The sequence below is a fragment of the Lepidochelys kempii genome, chromosome 18 (genome assembly GCF_965140265.1).
Source record: "Lepidochelys kempii isolate rLepKem1 chromosome 18, rLepKem1.hap2, whole genome shotgun sequence".
NCBI classification, from domain to species: Eukaryota; Metazoa; Chordata; order Testudines; family Cheloniidae; genus Lepidochelys; species Lepidochelys kempii.
This window is the reverse complement of record NC_133273.1, coordinates 18,415,860-18,437,792: the sequence shown is the minus strand read 5'-3', so window position 1 is coordinate 18,437,792 and position 21,933 is coordinate 18,415,860. Positions and strand designations below refer to the sequence as shown.

At 43.8% G+C, this 21,933-nt stretch overlaps 1 protein-coding gene across 10 annotated transcripts in view; it reads right to left on the bottom strand.

Moving 5' to 3' along the window:
* MIB2 (MIB E3 ubiquitin protein ligase 2) overlaps positions 1–21,933 on the bottom strand; it is a 109,628-nt gene that overhangs the window by 47,066 nt on the left and 40,629 nt on the right. For 7 of the 10 annotated variants that reach the window (XM_073317014.1, XM_073317018.1, XM_073317019.1 and 4 more), the window contains exons 3-4: positions 21,471–21,642; positions 375–481 (exon numbers count right to left, since the gene is read on the bottom strand). The exons of 1 other annotated variant lie outside the window; for it this stretch is intronic. In XM_073317014.1, the coding sequence (XP_073173115.1) occupies positions 375–481; positions 21,471–21,642 (279 nt within the window). Of the gene's footprint in view, positions 1–374; positions 482–1,998; positions 2,625–21,470; positions 21,643–21,933 lie in introns of those variants that run through there. 2 more of the 10 variants (XM_073317022.1, XM_073317023.1) reach the window with 2 other exon arrangements.

Genomic DNA, 21,933 nt, shown 5'->3' with positions numbered 1-21,933 from the left:
AATCAAGCGCTACGCCTCTCACAGAGGTGGAGTACAGAAGTCAACTTTACAGGCTCACATAGGTGGGTGAAAGGGACTTGGTAGAGTAGACACATACATTATTAGATCGACTTAAGGTTGACCTAAGTTTGTAGTGTAGACCAGGCCTCAGATAGGAGAGAGATGCCACAGAAATGAATGAATACAAGCAAACACATACTAAATTAGAGCGATTAATAAAGAAAACCAGTAGCATCTGAATAGCTCCAGCACGGTCCCTGCTGTAGTGTGCATTTGCGGTTCGCAGCTTGCTATCTACTGTTTTTATAGAAGATTTTGTAAGGAGGAGGGTTGTGTGTAGGGGAGGGGAGGGGGAGTGGAACTACAATCCTTACCATCCTGATTACCCCACTCCCAGTCTGGGCCACGGACAACTTTGGCCCCCTGGAAAGTGCCTTTTAACGTGATACGAGGCAAGTTCTGTCGTGGACCCACTGTGACTCTGAAAGACAAAAGCCAGAGAAGATAGACCCATTTATTATTATTGGCATTGGGGTAGGACTCAGTTAAGACTCGGGCCCCAATGCTCTGGGTTCTGTACAACCACAAAGTGAGGCACAAACCCTGCTCTGGAGAGCTTACAATCTAAATAGGCAAAATGGACAAAGGGCTGGGAGAAAGGATACAACATACAAGCAAACGCCCTGATCCTGCAGGCTGATCTCTATGGAAGACCCTTAGACTTGTGCAATGCTCAAATTACTGCAGAAGGATGGGTTTGATTCCACACTCTGCCATAGACTGTGATCTTGGGCACGTCACTTAGCCTCTCCATGCCTCAGTTTCCCATCTGTTAAATGGGGATAACAGGAGTATTGTGAAGATAAATACATTCAGATTCCTGGGTGCACACTGTGGTAAAGTGGACAACAGAAGTACGAATGATAGGCAGACAGACAGACTATATTAGTGCACAGGTCTGCCCACACTGATCAGACTGCAGCATAAGAGCCAAGAGCACATAGAACAAGGTGGGGATGAGTTAACAGAAGAGGAGTAAGACAAGGAAGGAAAGGGTTGTGGAGGATTGACATTGAGGGAAAGGACAGGGAGGCTGGCAACAGCAGACACTCAAGATGGTCTATTTCACATAGCTCTGGACTTTAGAACACCCTCTGATGACTGAGAAAGGGGAATTCATGTTGATCTAAAGTTTTAATGCAGTTTCACACACCACTCAGCACATCCAGGACCAAGGACTAAAAAGGTAGTGTCCCCCTTTTTCAATATGCTCAGTATTCTTGAGGTTGCTGTGTGGGGAAACCAGAGTTTTTAGAAAGTTTGGGTAAAAATTATTTCATGAGATTTGCAAACCTGAGATCACAGCAGGGAAACAAGCTTATTAATGGGTCAGACTTGGATACTTTTAACTCATGTCTAGTAATACCTTACTCTAGGAGGACTCTACAAACTACCTATAGAATACAGTGCTATTCATGGTAAAACAGACGAAGAATCTGGCCCGAAGTAATCTCATTGATTAACTGTTCACAGAATGCTATGGAAGATCTAATGCTCAGAGCATTATTAAATGGTCTTGCACCATATTATGAGGGTATATTAGTCTCAGTACAATGCATGCAAGGTTACTCATGTTTCAAAAGCGGAACACCAGAACTCAGCAATCCAAACTACCGTGCTCAAACACTGAGCAGAATCCTTCAAAACAGATCAATGAAAGAAGAGGGGGAGGGGGGTGGGGGTTGAGGGTGATGTAATTGCTCCTCCCACAAACCTGACACCACCACTCCATCACACAAGGGCACAGAACTTTGAGTAGCCCCTCAGGCACCCACTGCTCCCAAAGTCTTCTATACAGGGCACAACTCTAGAAAGTACCTAGTAACAAGAAAGCAACTCAGTTGCTCCCTCCACTGAGAAATTAAATGGCTAAACACAGCTTTCCAAGAAATCCAGCAAGTCAAACACAGAAAGCCCAGGTTTAAAAGCGATACCTACATGATGGTAAATATGGGTTCTGATGTCCTGTTAAAACAGCTTCCAATTCCCATAACGTTTAGGCCGTTTCTCCGCCCTTCCAGAGTTTGCTGCTTCGGTCTCTGCTCCCCCTACAGAAGACTTCTATTCCACAAAAATCCTCAGCAGCTCAAGTTCTTAAGAATCGGTTTGTTCTACTCAGTCTATGGACAACGGTCCTTTTTTCTTGGTTTGTACAAAAGTAGTGCAATCCATATCTGCACAGTGACTGGGTGCAGCTCGGAGGTTAGGAAAACAATAGTGAAACTGCACTGAACTCTGAATGCTTTATTTATTCCTCCTCTAATACCCCTAGAGTCAGGAGACTGGGACTCAGGAAGATAAACTCCTTACGCTGATTCTTGGAAATGGTGTTTATCAACTCACCGAAATCCTAAATCTTGTGTCTTCTTTAGCTTGCTGATGGATCTTCCATCATGTGCTGAGCATCCTAATGTGTTTATAAAAAGGACATATTTGCACACACATCCTGCTAATTGCGGGCTTTTCATTATCTAGAGTGTAACTTGATGGAGGGAAGATACAAACATTTTTTTATACCATCAAGGCCACGGCAAACCTGACAGCTATCAGCTTCATATCACAGAGCATAATCAGGAAGCAGCGTCCCACAGCTCAGCTAATTAGAAACACCAAGCAATGATCATTTTATCGCATCATATTATATCCATGCCTTGAAAGATACACCTAATATTTGCCCTCAAAGCTAGTGTTTATCTGTGCACTACATGGCTAAAATGCAACGTAGCATTGCACTGTTGTTCTACTGTATTATGTGGAATGCTTTTCTACTCTCATTGAAGCACCTTATAATCAGTCATGCACACAGAGTATTTGATAAAAGTTGTGTTTATTACACAACATCTGTAGCTTTAAAACGAGAATGAGGGAGGACAGAGTGGGTTATGGTTCTGACACTCGGCTGCAACGTGGGAGACCTGGGCTCTGCTACAGACTCCATGTGTGACTTGGGCAAGTCACTTCACCCCTGTGTCACTCTCCCCATTTGTGAAATTGGGAGGAGGAGGAGGAGATTTCCTTCTCCCACCCTTTGTCTGTCTTGTTTATTTAGACTGTAAACTCTTCAGTGCAGGGATTGTCTGTCTGTACATCACTTCGCACAATGGGGTTCTGAATTCAGATTCTGGCTATTACTGTAATACAGAAATGAACAGTAAATTGTCCTTTCTTCTTGAAAGCTAGATCCAGGCAAGATGACGGTTTTGTTCCAACAGCAAGATAGCTCACTCCATGCATGGAGTTTCTCACTATGATTTCCCTTGAAGTTTGATCACATTATAACAGGGATTTTGCATCTGTAACTATTGAATGTGCTACTGTCATTTCCAATGGGATTTGTAGGCTGTTAACCAACAAAGAGGAAAAGAAGAGCTGACAAACTCAGCAGGTTTGGTTTTTAAGACCCGAGACTGTCTTCAGTTAGTCTTATGTATAAATACAAATCCCACCGTCACATTTTGCCTGCTCAAGTCTATTTTTAAATTAAATATGGTCTCTCACACATCCTAAACTATCACTGTGCTGATCTCAGTGCTAGCAATTAAAGATTCATTTGACTCCAAAGTGCAATTTGCAAGGAGACAGCAGAGACACACTGCTCAAACCATTTGGAGACACAACGAGCAAGTGGAGAACAACCATAAGGAAAGAAAGATGTATTATGCTGTCTCTCTTTACGGGTTTCTTTAATTTCTCCCTCTGCTCTATTTATGCAACTTAGGGTTTCCCGAAGTTAGAGTTACTTCTCTTAAGCAACCATTTGAGGGTCAAGCAAAAACGAAAACAAAACCTCCTTTCCCGGTAGGAGGTGGGTCTTCAAAAAAAGGAAACACAGAATTGTACTGGGAACCATGGAGAAACTTTAAAATTATCATTTAAGTCAAACAGTTGGACTATGGGAGGTAGGATCCTCAGCTGCTTCAGTCTTGAAACAAACGTTTAACCCTCCTCTCCCCTTGATGAATTGCTCTCAATTTCTCCAGTTAACTAATCAGTCACAAGGCCACTATTTACTTGACTGAATTCAGACCTCAACCGAGCAGATTTTTTTTTCTTCAACTTTGTGATGCAGGATCAAAAGCTGGGGTGTGTGTGTGTGGGGGGGGGAGTGGTGAAAAATTGATTGTCTTTTTGTTCAGAAAAATGTGGTCTCTTAACTCTTGCATCCTACAAACCATATGGCTCAGATCTAGACAAGAACAATAGTTCTGGAGCTTGTAAACTGAATGAGTTTTGAAGGAAGTCTCTTTCAGAGCAGGATTACAAGTCTTGCTGTATCACAGGCACATAAAAAAACCCCTCAGCTCAACTGCTAAATCCACCTATTTAATTAAATAACTTTAAAACCATTTTAATTTTTTGTCATTTGAGCAAGAACTAAGATAGGACTGAGAAAATAAGGAGACATATAAAGTGGTTCTCCAGTAGATGGGCTGGATCCTCAGCTGGTTCACATGGTCATAGCTCCACTCATAGAGCTATGACGAACATTTAGGCCAGCTGAGGATCTAGATTTATAACTTTTGAGGCTTGACAATCAAAACGAGCAGTGAAATCAAAAATCCTAAATTAAGCTTTCATGGCACTCATAACTTTTCTGCAATTGTAGTATGGTGAACTCCATCTTATGAACTATTAGTCAGATCCTTTCCTTCCTTCCTACTTTTTTTTTTTTTTAAACTGAAGGTCAAAGTTCAGGTTACAAAAGATTATGGGGCAATATTTTCAAAGCTGGGTTTCCCAAAATTAAGCTCCTAAATCCAGATTTAGACACCTAAATAAAAGTGGCCAGATTTTCAAAGGTGCTGAACACCTGTAGCTCCTTGAATACAGTGAAAGACACATTTGCTCAGCAACTTTGATCTTTCGCTGACTTCAAGGAGCTACAGGTATTCAACACCTTTGAAAATGAGGCCACCTTTATTTAGGTGCCTAAATACAGATTTAGGAGTTAAACGTTGGGAAACCTAATCTTTAAAAACGTGTGTCCATAATCTATACATATAGCATAATGCTATTCTATAAAGCAGCCTCATCTACTGTGCGCAGTTCTGGTCACCCCATCTCAAAAAGGGTATTGCAGAATTAGAAGGGGTTCTGAGAAGGAAAATGAGAATTATTAAGGACCTGGAACACCTTCCATGAAAAGAGATTGAGACTGTTTATCTTAGAAAGGAGATAAATGAGAGGACATGATAAGAGTAATGTATGGTTTAGACAGGGTAGACCAGGAACTTCTGTCTCTAAAACAAAAACAATAGGACATTCAACAAAATTTAAAAAGGTGATAAATTGAAAACTGATGTAAACGGAAATACTTTTTCACATCAAACACGAGACTGTGGAACTCCTTGCCACAGGATATCATTAAGACCAATAACTTAGCAACATTCAGGAAAAGGTTTTGACATTTATATGAATAACAAGATACTCAGAATTTTGGAAAGGATACAAAATCCCATGCTTCAGGGTTTAACACAATCTAACTACTAAAGATTAAAAGGAGGACTACCTGGGGGGCAGATTATTTCATATCTGTCCACTGCAGGGTTTCTTGCACCTTCCTCTGAAGCCTCTGCAGTTGGCCACTGTCAGAGATAGGACACTGGACTAGCTGGCCTGGATCTGAAGCCATCTGGCAATGTGCACGTTCATATGTTCCCATTCAAAGTGATTGAAAACAATGTAAAAGGAAAGGACATTAACATTTATTCATGGAGAACACAGACAGCAGAATGTTTATTTTATAACAAACACTCCCAACATGAGCAAACGGAAAGTCACCAAATGTTAGATTTCAAGTGACCTATTCGAGAAAAGATAAGATTGACTGATGTGGCATTGCACATAAATTACACAGCTACTCCTTCTCTGTATAAATGAACTAGCTTTGACAGTGTGTGAATTTCCTGCTTGAACTTTTATCTTCAGGTCAGTTACCAAGATGCTCTAAGGAAAAGGGGACTGCAAAGTCTATCAGAACATTAACAGGTCAGGGCAGCCCAGAGCTTGCCAACATCGCTGCTGGAGACATTATGCCCCAGCCAAAGATCCAGTATGGTTCAGTTTCACCCTCTGCTGCCCTTTCTTTACAAAGCTCTGTAGGATCGAGTCAGGTCCTCTCCCTGCGATTGACAACACTATGCCCAGCATGTCGCTCATGAATTTTAGTGATGATTAATGGGCAGAACAAAAAAGACCTCACCCTCCCAGCAAACAGCAGAGAACAGTGAAAGGAAAGTGACCCTGTCTCTCAGGAGGGATGGAGGAGAACAGCTTTTTGCTTTTTCACTTACATTTAGGACTCAAATGGGCTTGTTTGAAGCCCAAAGGAGGCGAGATGAGAGTGGGGCCGATAGGCAGCATGAGGAAACCGGTTGCACAGCTAATTCCCATACAGGAGACGCTGACCTTGTCTTTACTGACAAAAAAGGTGCATTTTTTACCTCAGAATAACTAACCTATCCGGAGGTAAAAATAACTCTGAAAACCTGGCATTTTAGTTTTACTATGATGTGAACTCGCCAAAGTTACTCCCTGGAGGGGGTATAAAGCTGTTTATCTCATGCTAAAACTAGCATGTCTTGCCTTCAGTGGCTTTTTAACCTCAGGATAAGCTTATGCACGTTAGCTACCCTGAGGTAAAAAATGTACATTTTTAGCACTGAAGACAAAGCACTGGGAGGGAGGCACAGGCATCAAGAAGTGACGTATGAAGCTGACAGACACCCCAATCATTGTATCCCTTTGCAGGAATGGGTCACTCTTACAAATCAATATTTGAAATATGGACATTAAAAGTTCGATTTATCACGGTCTCCTCCAGTACTCATCCCCCACAGAGGGGTCAGTCTGGTAAGGTGCTGAGCATCTTCAACTCCCACTGAAGTCCAAGTACTCAGCACATGGAAAACAGTCAGACCCCGAATCTTGGCCCCGAAGATCTAGAGGTTCGATTTCCCCCTTCCATTCTGGGATCAATATTTTGCACGATCACTTATCCGCTTACCAACACCCACATAAGGCAGAGAGTGAGAGGGATGGATGATTTTGGTGAGAAGGCACTGGACTGGGACTCAATTCCCAGCTCTGCCACAGACTTCCTGGGTGACCTTGGGCAAGTCACTCCATCCCTGTGTGCCTCAGCGCCTCATCTCAGGAGTAATACACCTTCCTTTTTCTCCACCCCCTAGGTAGGCTGGGAGCTCTTTGGGGCAGGGCCTATTTCTTACTGTATACTTGCACAGGGCCTAGCACAACAGGGCCGCAATCTCAGCTAGGATCTGCTACCGTAATACTAATAATACTGACACTTCCCTTTTGGAGAAGAGGATGAAGATTTAGTTCTGTTCAAACTTTTGGAGGTCACCCACTCTAACCGCCCCGTTCTCCTGGCCTCACATAAGGGGTGACTTTGCCTGCAACTACGCTGCCTTTAGAGCAGGCTGCTGACCAGCCATATAGAACAACGATGCAGGGGCCAGATGTCCTGAACCAATACATCTTGATTTGTAATCTAATTTGAGGTGCTTTGCTCCAAATACCGGACAGCAAGCAAGGTTACGAGCATATTGCAAAAATACCCTGGGGATAAATTTAATCATTTCAATATTGCCTTTAATAACCATTTTAATTAAGACAGCCATTTGCAGCTGGGCCCATTTCTGCCCTGGAAATTCCAGCAGTATTAGATTTCTATAAGGTCCCCCTGACAGCATTAGGAGCATATCACTGTACATAAACGAAGCTATTCTTCTGCAACCAATATGCTGAGAACCGAAGTGCTGAGGGTACTCAGACTAAGCTCATCTTCTGTCTAGGAATTATTATGGCTCTCCCCATCCGTGTGCCACACTGACATTAACAGATTTACCCTGAACACCCCTGAAAGCTAGGGAAGTAACACTGTGCACTTTACAGATGGGGAACTGAGGCACAAGACTATTATGATTCACCCAGGCTCAGACAGGTGCTGTTGCATTACAGTGGCAACCGGAGACCTCAACTGAGGGTCCATTGCTCCGGCTCTGTACATACGCCTAGTGACAGATGGACCTGCCGCAAAGAGCCTGTAAACTACAAAACAACCACCAGAGGCCCAGAGGAGGTAAGTGCCACAGCCGAGGTGTGGCCACAGCAGATCGGGACAGAACCAACACCTGGGCTCCCAGTAACATCCCATCCGCTAGACCATGCGGTCTCTGTTGCAGTTGGGAACCGTACCCAGATCGTGAGTCACTACAACACCTCAAATGCAAGACCATACTTCCTCTGAGGCTACTTAATGATCTAAAAGGTGATAAAATTTGCTTCTGACAAACAAAGTCAGTGTGGAAAAAAGACCCTGAAGAACAAGAATCCTTTAGGTAAAGCTCTGAGTGATCTGGATATCAGCAGACAACTACACAACCAGTTCTGGATTCACTTTACTCTCACAGGAAAGCATTAAATTGGGCCACTCCCAGCTGGGGATAAAAGAAATTCTAACAGGTGTAAGCAGCACAGACAGCTGCTCTCCGGCCAAATACAAGGCTTAGATGGATGACACTGGTGACTAAGGGATCAGGACTCACGCAAACCTATTTTGGGGATGATCCTACCAAGAATTTCAGTGAGTTAATCCGCCACTTCCTTACGGAGATGCAGCATACATGCCTCCTCCCCATACCCAGACAAGGGCAGATGCTTTGGTTTTAGAGGTTACAAAAAGTTCATGAAGCCACCCTAGGGCAAGTTTTCTAACTGAGGCCCCTAAATGGCAACCACAAAATATATGTGCCCATGTGCCAATGCTGTACTAAATGTGTGCTAAGTAAAAACCTGCAGAGAATTTCTAAAAACGTGCATTAAACTTTGGACCTGCCAATCTCACCTAGTATCTTCTTTCAGTGTCTGCATTGGCCTCAACCAAAGAATTTATAAATTCCACTCTTCCTCTACCTGCAGATGACACAGGTATTTTAATGAACCAAAGGGGAATTTCCTGGAAGGAGTGAGTTTAATACATGCACACGTAAATGCAACTGACATCACCAAAGACAGCAAATGGCTAAAAACTTGTCCACACAAATGTCATTTCTTTGGCTGTATTTAGATTTACAAGGGACTGTATTTTTAACAGCAATGGAGGAAGCTCAATGAATAAGGTGAGAAATATTTGGTTAGGAGTATGTAGCCTCTGCTTGGGGGCTGGAGAAAGTAAAAATCATGGCCTGTTTACCCAAGAAGCCTTTGTTAGATTTCTTCCAACACTGGGTCGGAGGGGGGGGGGGTGTTCTGTTGCCTTTTCAATAGTCATATCCCAATACAAACACTCAACACAGAGGGTGAAATCCTGATCCCATTGCAGTCAAGGCTTGTTTTCTCTGATCAGACTACCAACAGGAGAGTAATTATATGGTTATATACAAGGCGGTGGGCTCTGCGACGTGGACGTTAGTTCACTGGGAACTGAACTGGGAGTAACTCATTTCACTCAGGCCACCCAGACACCCTTCACTACCAAACTGACTAGGATGCAAACCAGCGACCTAGATGCAACAGGATCTATATCCAATTACCGATCTCCTGATCCATCCAAATCCCACACGTCAGTTATTAAATGCAGCCCTTTTGCCTGACTCTTGCTAGTACTCAATAGTTCTGAATCATTAGTGGCTGGAGACGTAATTAGTGATGGGAATTGCTGTGCATCAGACTCTGAGCAGGATTGCCGAGACAATGTCACTCAGAAAAGGTCACATGATTTGAAATCTGTTCCAACAGATTGTTTCTGGGAGCTGCAGTCACAGGTAGAAGAAAACATAAGCTGAGTGGGGGGGCCTGAGTGTACATATGCAAACCTGAAATGTCAAAGATGCTGCCCTGCCTTGTCAAGGGTGCTCTATAATATTTCGAGCATCGTAAATGAAAATAAAACTATTCCTGAAGCGCTGGACTGTTTGGGGCCAAAATGGAATTAGCTTGAGCTCAGAAACTACTTGAGCATCAAAACAACAGCCTGGCTGACACACAAATCCACTAAAGGAAGACAAAGATTTTAGATACGGAATATGAAAGACAAGGGAATGCTGAGAAAGAGGCTGCCACAGTACCATGACCCTGGGCACTGCAGCACAAGGGAGGGGACAAAAGAGACAACGTGAAACAAAAGATACAAGAAAATATATGGAGATTATATGCAAAGCCCTACAATTAGGTTGTAGAAGGAGCCTGGCAGTCCCCCCTTTCACAGAGGGCCCCACAGCAGCTCTGAGCAGATGCAGCTTTTACACTTAATTGCTCACATAGGAAACAATCACATTATAGTGCCTTAGGTCATTTAGTCTAGCCCGGTGCATGCCAATGAAAGACTGCTCCCTACATTAAGGCTTCCTAGGGCTTTGGCTGCCATCTCCCTTGGCAAAGATATTCCTCTGCCTAACAGATCTCACTGTCAAGAGCTTATTCATGCCTTAATTTTCCATAGCTTATTTTCATGCTGTTATTCCTAGGAAAGAGAAATTCAAACACCTGCTAATGGCTTCTCCAGTGCCTCGGATGTTGTCTTAGTGCAGAATCTATGGAACAGATGTCTCAGAAAATGTCACAACATACAACAATACTAAGTTATATCGGAGGATTCGCTCTGACAGCAGTTATTGGGGCTGAAAGCTCTGAACTCCTCTTTGCTAAGGCTTGCGTCAGAAAAGCAAGAGTCAGACTTTCAGAAAGGGAAATTTTGGTTTTTAATTTCCATTACCCTTTGTGTAGGCTCCTCCTTTCTATAATTGAGGAATTTTGAAAGTGACTGTCACATTAAATCAGGAAGCAGGAAGAAAACTCTTGGCTTATTTTAGAAAAAAAGAAAAATTCAGGAGATGAGAAACAGATACCAAATGCAGTCACACATGTATTAAAACCCAAAATACATTTTATTTTTTCCTCTCTCTCTCTCGGCAGATCATAATGTCAAAAGGTAAAATTAGGTCACAAGAGAAAATGAGGATGAAGATTTTGCCCCATGCCAGCAACCGAGATATAGCTATATAAAAACCTCACAGGTTCAACCCAATTCCAATGGTATAAACCAAGACAAATGGAATGGAACAGGAAGGAGGTAGGGTTACTGTAGTCAAAATTAAGGTGCAATAGGGCTAAATGAAAGAAGGTTGCAAAAGATCTGGCTCCAGGTACAGCTATTGACCTTTTGTCTCCTGGAATACCCAGTTCATGCTAAAAATATACCAGACAACACCCCCTTGAAAAAAGTAATGATACTCTCAAGGTAACTCCCAGGCATACGTTGATAGCACTCTCCATACGATAAAGAAATAACATGGAAATCAAGCACGAATGGCATCAGACTTCTGGATTTTTAGTACATCTCTATGTACATAATATTACTCACAACCACACAACCTTGTTTAAGGCTACAGAGACCTAGATGGCTTCCATTTCTTTTTTTCTAAATGAGGGCTGCATAACATCCATTAACCTCAATAATTTAATCATGAAATCATGCAGCAAGAGACTAGATAGCTTCAGCTTGGCTGATTCATCGCAATCGCCAGGACTTTGACAAACACACTTCATTCAGAGCTGCCAAGTTTCAGCCAGAGGGAGACTTTAAAGATTATCAACACGATCAATTTTATAGCATGAAACAGCAATACAATAGCCATACACCACTGGTTTGCCAACAATCCCTAATGTGCCTTCCCTTCAACGTGGCTGCACTGCCTGAAAAGTGACTTATCTGTTGGACTTTATCTGTTGGACTTTAGCTTCTTCATCAAGAAGCTTAACATCTGAAGAGATTCCCTTTCCCTTGCTCCAGCAGGTCCCTAGCAGCATGCAGGGTTGGGGATGGGATCCCCATTCCTGACTCATTCATAGAGCCCTGCACGGATCTGAATTTACCCAGAGTTCAGGGATTTTATCACCTCATAATAAATACGTTCATATATGCAAACGAAAGGAAACGTGTCTGTGGACTGCCCTGGCTAAACAAACATCAGCTCCTGCAAAATGTTGCAGCACTTGGCTAACAGCTTTACGAGTGTAATTTATGTCTTTTAGCTTCCATCAAATAAAATGTCTCTCGCAGACAGGGAACAGTTATTGATTGTTAGTGGAAAAATCATTTTACATTCAACCAGTGACTTGGAAAAAAAACCCTCAAAAACCACACTGTCCACTGAATGAAAATTAAGTTCAATTTCTAGAAGGCCCAGGGACATTACCGAGTGCCAATATCAGATCTCTATGTGATGTCTCTACCAGGGTATTTACAGCCTTAGATGCAATAACTCAGGAAGGGGAAGGGGAAGGGGAGACATATCGGAATATTTCAAAACTTTAAAAACGGTTGACTCAGATAGTTTAGTTCTGAAAACAGGCAACTACTTGGAAGATTATTTTATCTGAACTGGTTTTCTGGTTCAGAAAACACACCTGCCATTGTGTCTCCAAATATATATAAATATTACAAATAAATAAATAAACACATAAATGTATAATTAAAAATGCTAGACTGGAAGTGTTTTTGAATGTTCTACAGCCCCCCCCCCCCCCAATGATGTTCATAAGACGCCCTTTTTTAAATGGCAGATTACTGTGCTGGGAATGATGCAAAGGCCCTGGGGAGAATGCCAAGTGACATATTTTGTTACTCATCCTTTAACATTACAATTAGCTCAAAACAAGGGCTAAGAAGTTCTTTGAGCAGTTCCTACTGGCAGTTTGCTCACATAGCCCAAGAAAGATCAATTATACAAATGAAAGAGAAACTCCATTTTCCTTAACAATTAAGAAACTTTTGGACAGACAATAGGAAACACAACAAAATCCAAATCCCAATTAATCTGATGGTGTAGGTTTGAAAGAACCAAGTATCTTAACAACTGAAAGATCTGATCAGAATTATTTGGAAAGAGTTTTAAAAAAAGCATACTGCAAACAATAGCCTATACACCTTCTTACTGGTCCCATTCACTCATCTTTCCACTCCTGCATCACATAGAATCCTCTCCTCCTAGCCAACACAAACTTGTCAGCCAAATGTAAAACCAAAAAAAAAAATATGGCAAAACTGAAAACAGAGATCTTTTGTTCAGACATACCCTATTGCTTTGCAATTTACATTGTTCTTAAATGGACAACACTGTTTGACAATTAGGCCCCAAGTCGAAAATGGCTTCATTTTATTATTTTTTACAAAGGCAAAAAACATTCTGGCAGTAATTCTAGTGTATTTTTTGCAATGCAAATATTGTTGTGTTGTGCTAATGCAGGAGAATCAGAAAAGCCTTAGCTACATTTGGATCTTTTTGGACTAGTAATTCCCAACAGGTCCTGCTGTATTACTGGTAACTCTGCTGGGAGCTGTAGCGAAGAGGGGCCTTGAGAGGGCCCAGCTATTTTCACCTCCATGCTACCTAGCGCAAGACTAGACAACATGGAGGTAAAAGAATATTCAAACTCTGTTGACACTGTAGCTTTCCATCACAGAGAACTTCACCTGTTGGCAATTACAAATCAGATATCCTATTGCAGCCAAGACCAAGCGGAGAGGAAATCAAAAAGGGCCCAATCCTGCACCACCCTAAATCAATGGGAGCAGAGCCAGACCCATGTGAACAAAAAATTCATGGTGAAAAGTGCATGAGATGATAAAAGCCTTTCCCTTTTATAAATTGGAAATGTTATTTGTGAAAGCTATTTGCAGCAAGTCAATAGAGAGCGAGTGAGAGCTACGTGTTCCTGATGACCACGTTGAAAAGGTTGATGCAAAGAGGGGGAAGTCAGGGTGTGAAACTGGGGAAATTCATGCCGTTCATCGAAACACGTTACACAGACTCCGCAGTCAGCCTGAAATGCCCCTTGCTGTAGATTTTAGGCCACCAGCTCTCTGACATGCCCTGCGCTGAAATGCTGAACCCCAAAGAGCCTGGCTGGAAGCACAGGAGCCAGCAAACTCTAGCTTCATTTTTAAATGGACCTGTTGTGCCTTCCTGGAGCAGCTAGTAACTTGCTGACCAGTCCCAGCACATACAATATTCAGGCAATACCAGAGCCAGGTTACAAGAGTAACAATCAGAATTGTCTGCTGCCAGTGGGTTGAACTAAGGTCCCCCGGGGGCTTTAAAGGACCTTCAGGTGAATAGGTATTTTTGGGGGTATTTCCAAAGCTGATTTGGGACCCCCCAGTGTGCTTGCCAGTGCTTAGGGCCTCTTAAATCCTCGGATTTACCGAGCCTTCGCACACACTCCAGTGCCTGTCTCGTCTCGGCTTAGCCGCAGAGTTCATCCACTTGGGGTCCAGCAAGGGAGAGAAAGCGGATGGCCATTCGTTACACAAACATGTCCCACAGGCTATTTATGGAGCACTTTTCATCTGCAAAGTCACAGGGGAGCCCTAACGATGGTGATATACTGGGGCAAAACAGTTCATAGGACACAGCCATGTCTCTGGGCCAAGCACACAGAGACAACGGAGCCAGGATGGGAAGAGACACGGACAGCTGGCTACTGGTCCATGGGAAGAGGGGATGTCCCATGTCAAATTAACTCCCTCCTCCCCCTGAAGGCCAATGCAGTTCCATTGAGGGGACTGTGTTCTCTTGTCACCCAAAACGCCAACATTCAAATCCACCCCATGGGGCCACAAATAAGAGGTGGAAGTGGTGAAAATGTTGTAACAGAGCCAGCAGTTTCTGGAAATGGTTCCACTGAACCAAGATCATGGGACACTGCAAACTCTGGTGGGCTCTCCCCCGAGCAGCTTCCTTGCTCTAAGTGTTTGTGCTCATTAACACCCAAGTGGGCTCAGCACAGTATGTTGCCCGAGGCTTGAAAAAGTGTTGCTACGCTAGGGGCTGTTCATTTCCTAATCCTAAATAATCAAAAGATCCACACATCCAGAAGGAGAAAGGAGATAAGAGGTTCTAAATATTAAGTCTATCGTAGCCTATTTAAAACAAACAAACAAAAAAAAACCACAGTTACAATCTCCTTTTAACATACAGGCTTTGCGGGTCTCTGGAGAGCTGCCACAGGTTCCCTCTTCTACTTTACAGAAAAAAATTAAAATGAATGATACAAGCCACATTCTCTTTGCAGCTTTCCCATTGGCACTGCTCAGGGTTCACTGATTCATAAGTAGGCAAGTTTTGTTCTTCGGCAAGGCTGCCCCCTCGTCTAGGGAATTTGCTTTTGCAGCCGAAATATCAGATGTTCAAGAGAGGCACTTAAAAAAAACCCACAACACCAGGAAGCATCTATGTGGGATCTCTTTTTTTGATTACTTCATTCCATTTTTTTACATCAGGGCTTTTACTCCATTCTTAACCCGAAACAAGACTACAGCAGCTAAGACATAAAAAGTTATGGAATTCCCCTTGCACCAAAACAAAGCTATACCTAGTCTCTCCTACTCCCAAATTGCAAAGCATCTCTTAATAAAATTGCTTCATGTAGTTTGGCAATTCCCAGCGTGAAGGTTGTTGCATAAAAACATGTACCTCACAGTTATATTACAATATCCTGCAGGGTAACAAACAAAAAAGCACTCTGATATCCTGCCTCCCTTCTGAGCCCAGTGGTTTGAAGAGTCACTATGTGTATTTCTGATTCATTTTTAAAATTGCAGCCTTCCAAAATAGGAAGCTCCCACCCTGTGTTTCTGGAGCTACAATTTCTCTGACCCACGCAGACCTCACAGAGTAAATTACAGAGACACTGAATGTAGCAAACAGCATGAAAAACCAAGTGTGCAACCTAGATACAACCATTGTGCTTCCTTCTCTCCCTATTTAGGCTCATGAAAGCTCTCTCACATCGCTGTTAGGTTTGTGCTGGGTCCCGTTTTGTCATCCATTCCATACCTGGAGGGACATAGCTCAAGCTAACGTATGCTCCATTTATTTGGGATTACTGTGGGTTTAAACACAATGAGAGGTACAGCTCATGAGCCATTCCCACACACCTCCCACTACTGTTAAAAATCCATCGTTCGATCTATGCCATACTCCCCCACCCCACAGCAGAACAATCCACCGCGGAAAGGAAATGGATGGAAATACGAGCCCTTTCCTACTGGACTGAGCAAAACTCGAACTCAAAACAAGCAAGATGAACAGCAGGTGCCATGCACCCTTACACTCTGCCTGGCAGTGGCTACTGGATTCTCTTCCCTGCATCTTCAGAGACGACAGGACCATGGTGAGGGGGCCAATGGGGACTTTTCCTCCAGCAAAAACCCACTATGCCAAGCTGTACGTGGGACGCAAGCGGTGCGCAGGCCTTGTGCGGGCCCAATGCCCATGGTGAAGGTCACTCACATTGAGCCAATAAGGGCTGCATGAACTGGCCATTAGTCTGATTATGCCCAGCCTCCATCCTTCCTACTACAGGCCACACTCATCTGTTGAGTCATGTCAAATTAGGTCTAGACCCTGCAGCGAGGCCTGCCCACATGGAGTTCACTGCAGGATTGGTGCATTCAACTGTAGGCTCTTTAAGGCAGGGACTGGGCTGTCATGTGTGTTTGTACAGTACCTAGTTTGATGGAGATCTCCATTCAGGCTGGGTTTTTGGGAGTGACCAGAATAGAAATAAAATAAAATAAAATAAAAATAAGAGGCCCAGAGCTGAAGCCTAGGATCCAAGCCAGAATCTTTTCTGAAGTCCAGTGTCAAATAAACTAGTCAATAAGGTTTCAGGGGCTTTCCTCCCCTCTCTCACTTTGGTTAACAAAGTCCTCTTTGGAAGCTAGAGACAGGAATTTCTGCCCTTGCAACAGCACAGATACAGGGCGGGCATGAGAGGATGGTGCCAATTTTAAAAAGCAAAAAAAATTGAAGCATTTTTGTTGAAAAAACTGAAAAACCAACAGCGCAACCATAGGACTCTGGTGGTCTTTGCAAACTGCCACGTGCAAAAAGAACTGTGTCTGAATTCTGGGCTAGCCAACCTTGGCTGTGTTCCTTAGATGCTTGCAAATGGTGCTATCCCACTGAAATCAATGGGAGTTTTGTCTTTGGTTTCAATAGAAGCAGGATTAACACCCTCGTCCCCTGAGATATCGGTGTTAAAAGTCCCTCATAATCCCGATATCCCACCGAACACACATCATAACTCTGATACCATAACAAATATTCCCCTGAACACAGTCGCATCCTGTGAAAGCAATCCAAGCGCCTGACACACTACTGGGAGGAGGAGGATAGGATTAATTGAGTGTATTATGGAAGGCTGGACTGCAGAATGAACAGGTTTTATGGAGGTAGCAATCAAAACAGGTAGTGACCTGCAATTCTGCTGCTTAACGTACGAGTCCCAACCAGACCGAGTTCAGAGGACAAGGCAAGTCCTTAATGCTGTAGTTAGGACTTGTCTACACATAGAGTTGTTCCTGATTAACGCAGTGCAGTTACTCCTGTTCTGGAATAAGAGTGACTTGTTCCTGTTCAGTTTAATGCACTTTCAAACTGAGTTAAGATAAACAGGAAGGAATCAGTCTAGGTGTGTCTACACTGCACAGTATACCTGGGGTCTGTCATATGTTTATGCCCAAATACCCCTAATGTCCACACACAAAGCTCCTTAACATGCACCACCCCCTGGCCAAATCTGGCCTCAGTGGCTGACTCAGGGGAATATGTACAAGCCAGCATTCTGGTATAGCGTTTGATCAAGCCTCGTTCCCTCTGCATTGAGGTCACAGCTGAAGCTCATGTTGCCAGTTCACATTTAAATAGTCCATCAATACTATCCCACAATCCCCTGAGTCTGTCTGTTCTGGCCCTTCTATCTCCCAGCTTCCCACTTGCCTCCTATGTACCAGAAGCAATTCCCTGCTTTACATTCACTCACTGAGTGTTTAACCCTCCATTTTCACACGAATTGCCAGATTTTCAAGCCAGCTTGATGAAGAACTGAGAAAATGGCCACCACCCACCATGCTGCTAGCTAGCCAGAGGAACACACCAGGAGTTTCGTCAACATGTTGTGTGAGGGCTGCAAGAGTTATGAATTTAGCAGGACTACAAGCAACATGCATTTATATGAAATCTGGGAACTCCCCGGCTAGCTGCCTGAAATGCCCCATTTGTTGGCTGGCTGTGAGCGTTTCCAACCAAGCGTCAGGGGATGGACAGGCAAGTTGGGATTAAAAACTGAATTCTGGGGATGTTCACCAGCAAACACAGTCACCTCATGGTAATCTTACACCTGCACGAGTTAGCGGAAGCTGCTGGCAGAATTAAAATGCAATGGGCCTCTCTCATTCAATGGCAGGACTCCTGTGAAAAAACAGGAAATTACACTAGCTCCATTCTCTGTTGCAAAGCTATTCCGAAGGAAAAAAAATATATTGTACGTAAGACAGACAATGGCAGGAAAAGGGTAAAAAACAAAAAAAACCCTCTCATCTCAAGCCTGAGAAAGTTCTGAGACTTCTTGGGGAGAAGACTGCCTCAGTATGGTGCCAAAAAGGACCCGTGTGCCCAGTCCAAAGTGATTGTTAGAGTTGGCTCAGGCAACTCTCTGTGCACTAGACTGTAAAACTGCCCCCCTCCCTGAGCTGTCTTGGTAAATCCAAGCAGACCAGGCAGGAACAGGTCCAACAGCTTTACTGGCATAGCTTCCAGCAGTTTGCTTCACATTGGCACCCTGTGCACCACTGCCCAATTCCAGCAGCTCAGGAGTTCACATTGTGCTGTGGCCTTAAGAGGACAAGTTGATCCATCTACCTCCTTTCCCATATAGCATCCTCAGAAAAGACCACACATTCTGTATACAGGAGAGTCGGGGAGAAAGCTGCCCAGCAGCCGCCTTGATTTAAAAAAAAGGGCGTTATTCTTGGGTGTTCCCGATCAGGGTCAGAAAGGATGGCAGAGCTGGCATTGAAAGGTATGCACGGTATATACAGCAGTGTCCTATGCAATCATTGCAAGTCCATGGGAACTGGAGCGCTGAAGCTGACTTGGGTCAGCACAGCCATTTACAGTAATTGTTTTTGGACTTGGGATCATGCAACTTAACGGCTAAGCTCTAAACCACTCTGCTGAATGGGATGAATGGTTACTTCTCTGTAGCATTGCAACAGACTAATTATTATATGTGGAGAGAGAACGCATTGCAGGAATCCCAAAGCTCATTTCACAATGTTATCTGGTTGGATTGTCATATTAATGCAACCGTGAGAAATGTTCTAATCTTAATGGATAGCACAAGCCGCAAGGCTCAGAGAGACCGTCTTCTTTGACAGAATATCAAATGATTTGCATCATTTTGCTAGAACTCTGAACAGTGTCCATGCTGATTCAATTCCATAAACAGAACTTCCATTAACTCCAATGGGAGTCACTCCCACGCAAGGGAAGGGGGTACAGTAAGTCATCTATGTGTCGATTGCGTAACATACCAGGAGGCCTTAATCTTTAAAAAAACACCCAATATAATAAAATGTTTGCACTGACATGAAGGAGAAAAGATTTTGCAAATGTGTCTTTCAAGGGAGGGAGGAGAGGGTACCTGGCTCACCAGGGCAAATACTCATCCAAAAAGGATTATGGGATTCAGCTACAGGTCAGACTGCTAGCACCCCACCTGCTATCCTACTGCCAGCCTCGGGGTCTTGTGCCCCTCAAAGCTTTGCAGTCAGAGAGGAAGGATGGCCTAATCGTTAGGGCACTAGTTGATAATCTGGGTTCACGTCCTTGCTCCACCTCAGGCTTTCCTTGACACCACAGGTAAGTCGCATCATCACTCAGCTCCCCATCTGTATAATGGGGACACCAGCCCTGCCCTGTAGGACTGTTGCGAGAATAACTATGTTGAAGTTTGTGAGGAACTCTGATACTAGTGTAAATGAAGGCCATGGAAAGGCCTTCGGTGGCACTGATGCACTAGGGATTTACTATTTCTATTATCGTAACGCCTACAGAAGGACATCCCCTGCACTCTTCCTCTCTACAGCTCACCCATGATCAGGCCCTCTGCATTCCTTTGACATTACTTCCCTCACTAAACAAACACGATTCACACACCAGAGGCCAGATTCTCTCTCCATTGCCCTGCCACCTGTGTAACCATTTACATCACTGTGAAGTCTGGGTGAAAGCCTATCAACTCAGAATAGTAATGGTTTACTCCAATTTAGCACTGGTGTAGACAGACCTACCAGGTAGAGTCTGGGACAAACTGGCAGGATCCAAGTACACTCAGAATTATACCTCAAACTCCAGGCTTAGCTACTGCAAGCTCAGTGGACTCATCCCAAGTGCTGGGTGGCTCATGGACCACAAGACAGGGAAGAGGAGAGGTTGAAGTTTGGAGAGAAAACTGAGAGGTGGTGAAGGACTGTTGTGAATGACTGCTTTTCCTCCCACCCCGAATCCCAAAAGCAACAGTTTTTATAAACACTGTGTGCCGCATTATAGACAATCAGGAACTGCATTCCACTATATAAGTGAAGAGGATTTGCATAGACAATGAGATCTAGTGGTTAGAAAGAAGGGGTGTTGTGGAGAGAGGGGAGAAGGAGACAAGAGAGCCAGGACTCCGGCATTCTTCTCCCTAATCTGGCAGTCTGTACCCATACATCCATGGGCAAGTCATCCAAGGCTCTGCAAACATTAAGACTCAAAACATCCTCTGTACAGCAATAGGTCAGTATTAAAATCCCCTTTTCACAGCTGGATAGTAGAGATTCAGAGAGGCTAAGTGACACTTCCAAGGTGGCACACAGAAACTGTGACAGAGCTGGGAGTCTGTTCCCCATGACAGCATACACCCAGCAGTTGGGCCTTGCATTGTCTGCCTGTTACAAGTTACAGCAACAGTCGTGGACATCAATGAGAACAGCCTGGTATACCTTTGGATGCTTGATAAATAACATAATTGTGAACATTTCTCCAGAAACACTAGACGTCTCTGTAAATGCTAAAAAGATGGCTCCAGCACACAGTACAGAGTTAATCCAGGGGCCCTTTGCTGTTAAAGAGGCAGTACAGAGTGTGGGCCTGATTCTGGAACTCTTGCAGGCAACGGAACTACCCATAGACATTCAGCGGTTAGACAAGAGTACAGTGCAAGATCCCGAATAGCAGAGCTGGTTGAAAGTTTACATATTTCAAGTTTGTTTTGGTCTAAAAAGTCAAGCAAATTTTTGGCAGAAACACTGAACATTTAACATGACTTTTTCATGAAAATTCTGGTTTGTTTTTTTTCCAAAATCCAGAAATGTTTCAATAAATTACATGCATTTTAAAACTAACAAAAACTTTTCTTTTCCCCAACCAATCCTACTGACAAGAATACAGGCGCAAGCCTCACACTCTTCCACAAAGCTCCCCAAACAGCTCCCTGGGACTTTCACAACTCAACATGGTTAACTTTCATCATCTGGCGAGCAGCCAAGGACTTACGGTCGTGAGTGGGCAGTCTCATAGCGCTCAAAGGCGTGTGAGGTGTCGTGCTTGTTGTTCATGTAACACTGCGTACACAAGTCATAATCAAAGCACACCTTGCACTTCCACCGCATGCCTCTGATCCCGTGCTTCTTGCAACAATCGCAGATGATGTTGGGATGGCGCACACCTAAAAAACCCAAATACACACACAACCCATCAGAGGCTGAATGCACTGGACAGAGCTCAGATGGCATTACTTAGAGCCGCAGTTCTCAAACTGTGGGTTGCGACCCAAAAGCGCGTCGTGACCCTGTTTGAGTGGGGTTGTCAGGGCTGGCATTAGACTTGCTGGGGCCTGAGGCTGAAGCCAGAAGTCCAAGCTGCACCGCCCAGGGCTGAAGCCGAAGCCTGAAGGCTTCAGACCTGGGCAATGGGGCTCAGGTTACAGCCTCCACCCGCCCAGGGCTGAAGCCCTCAA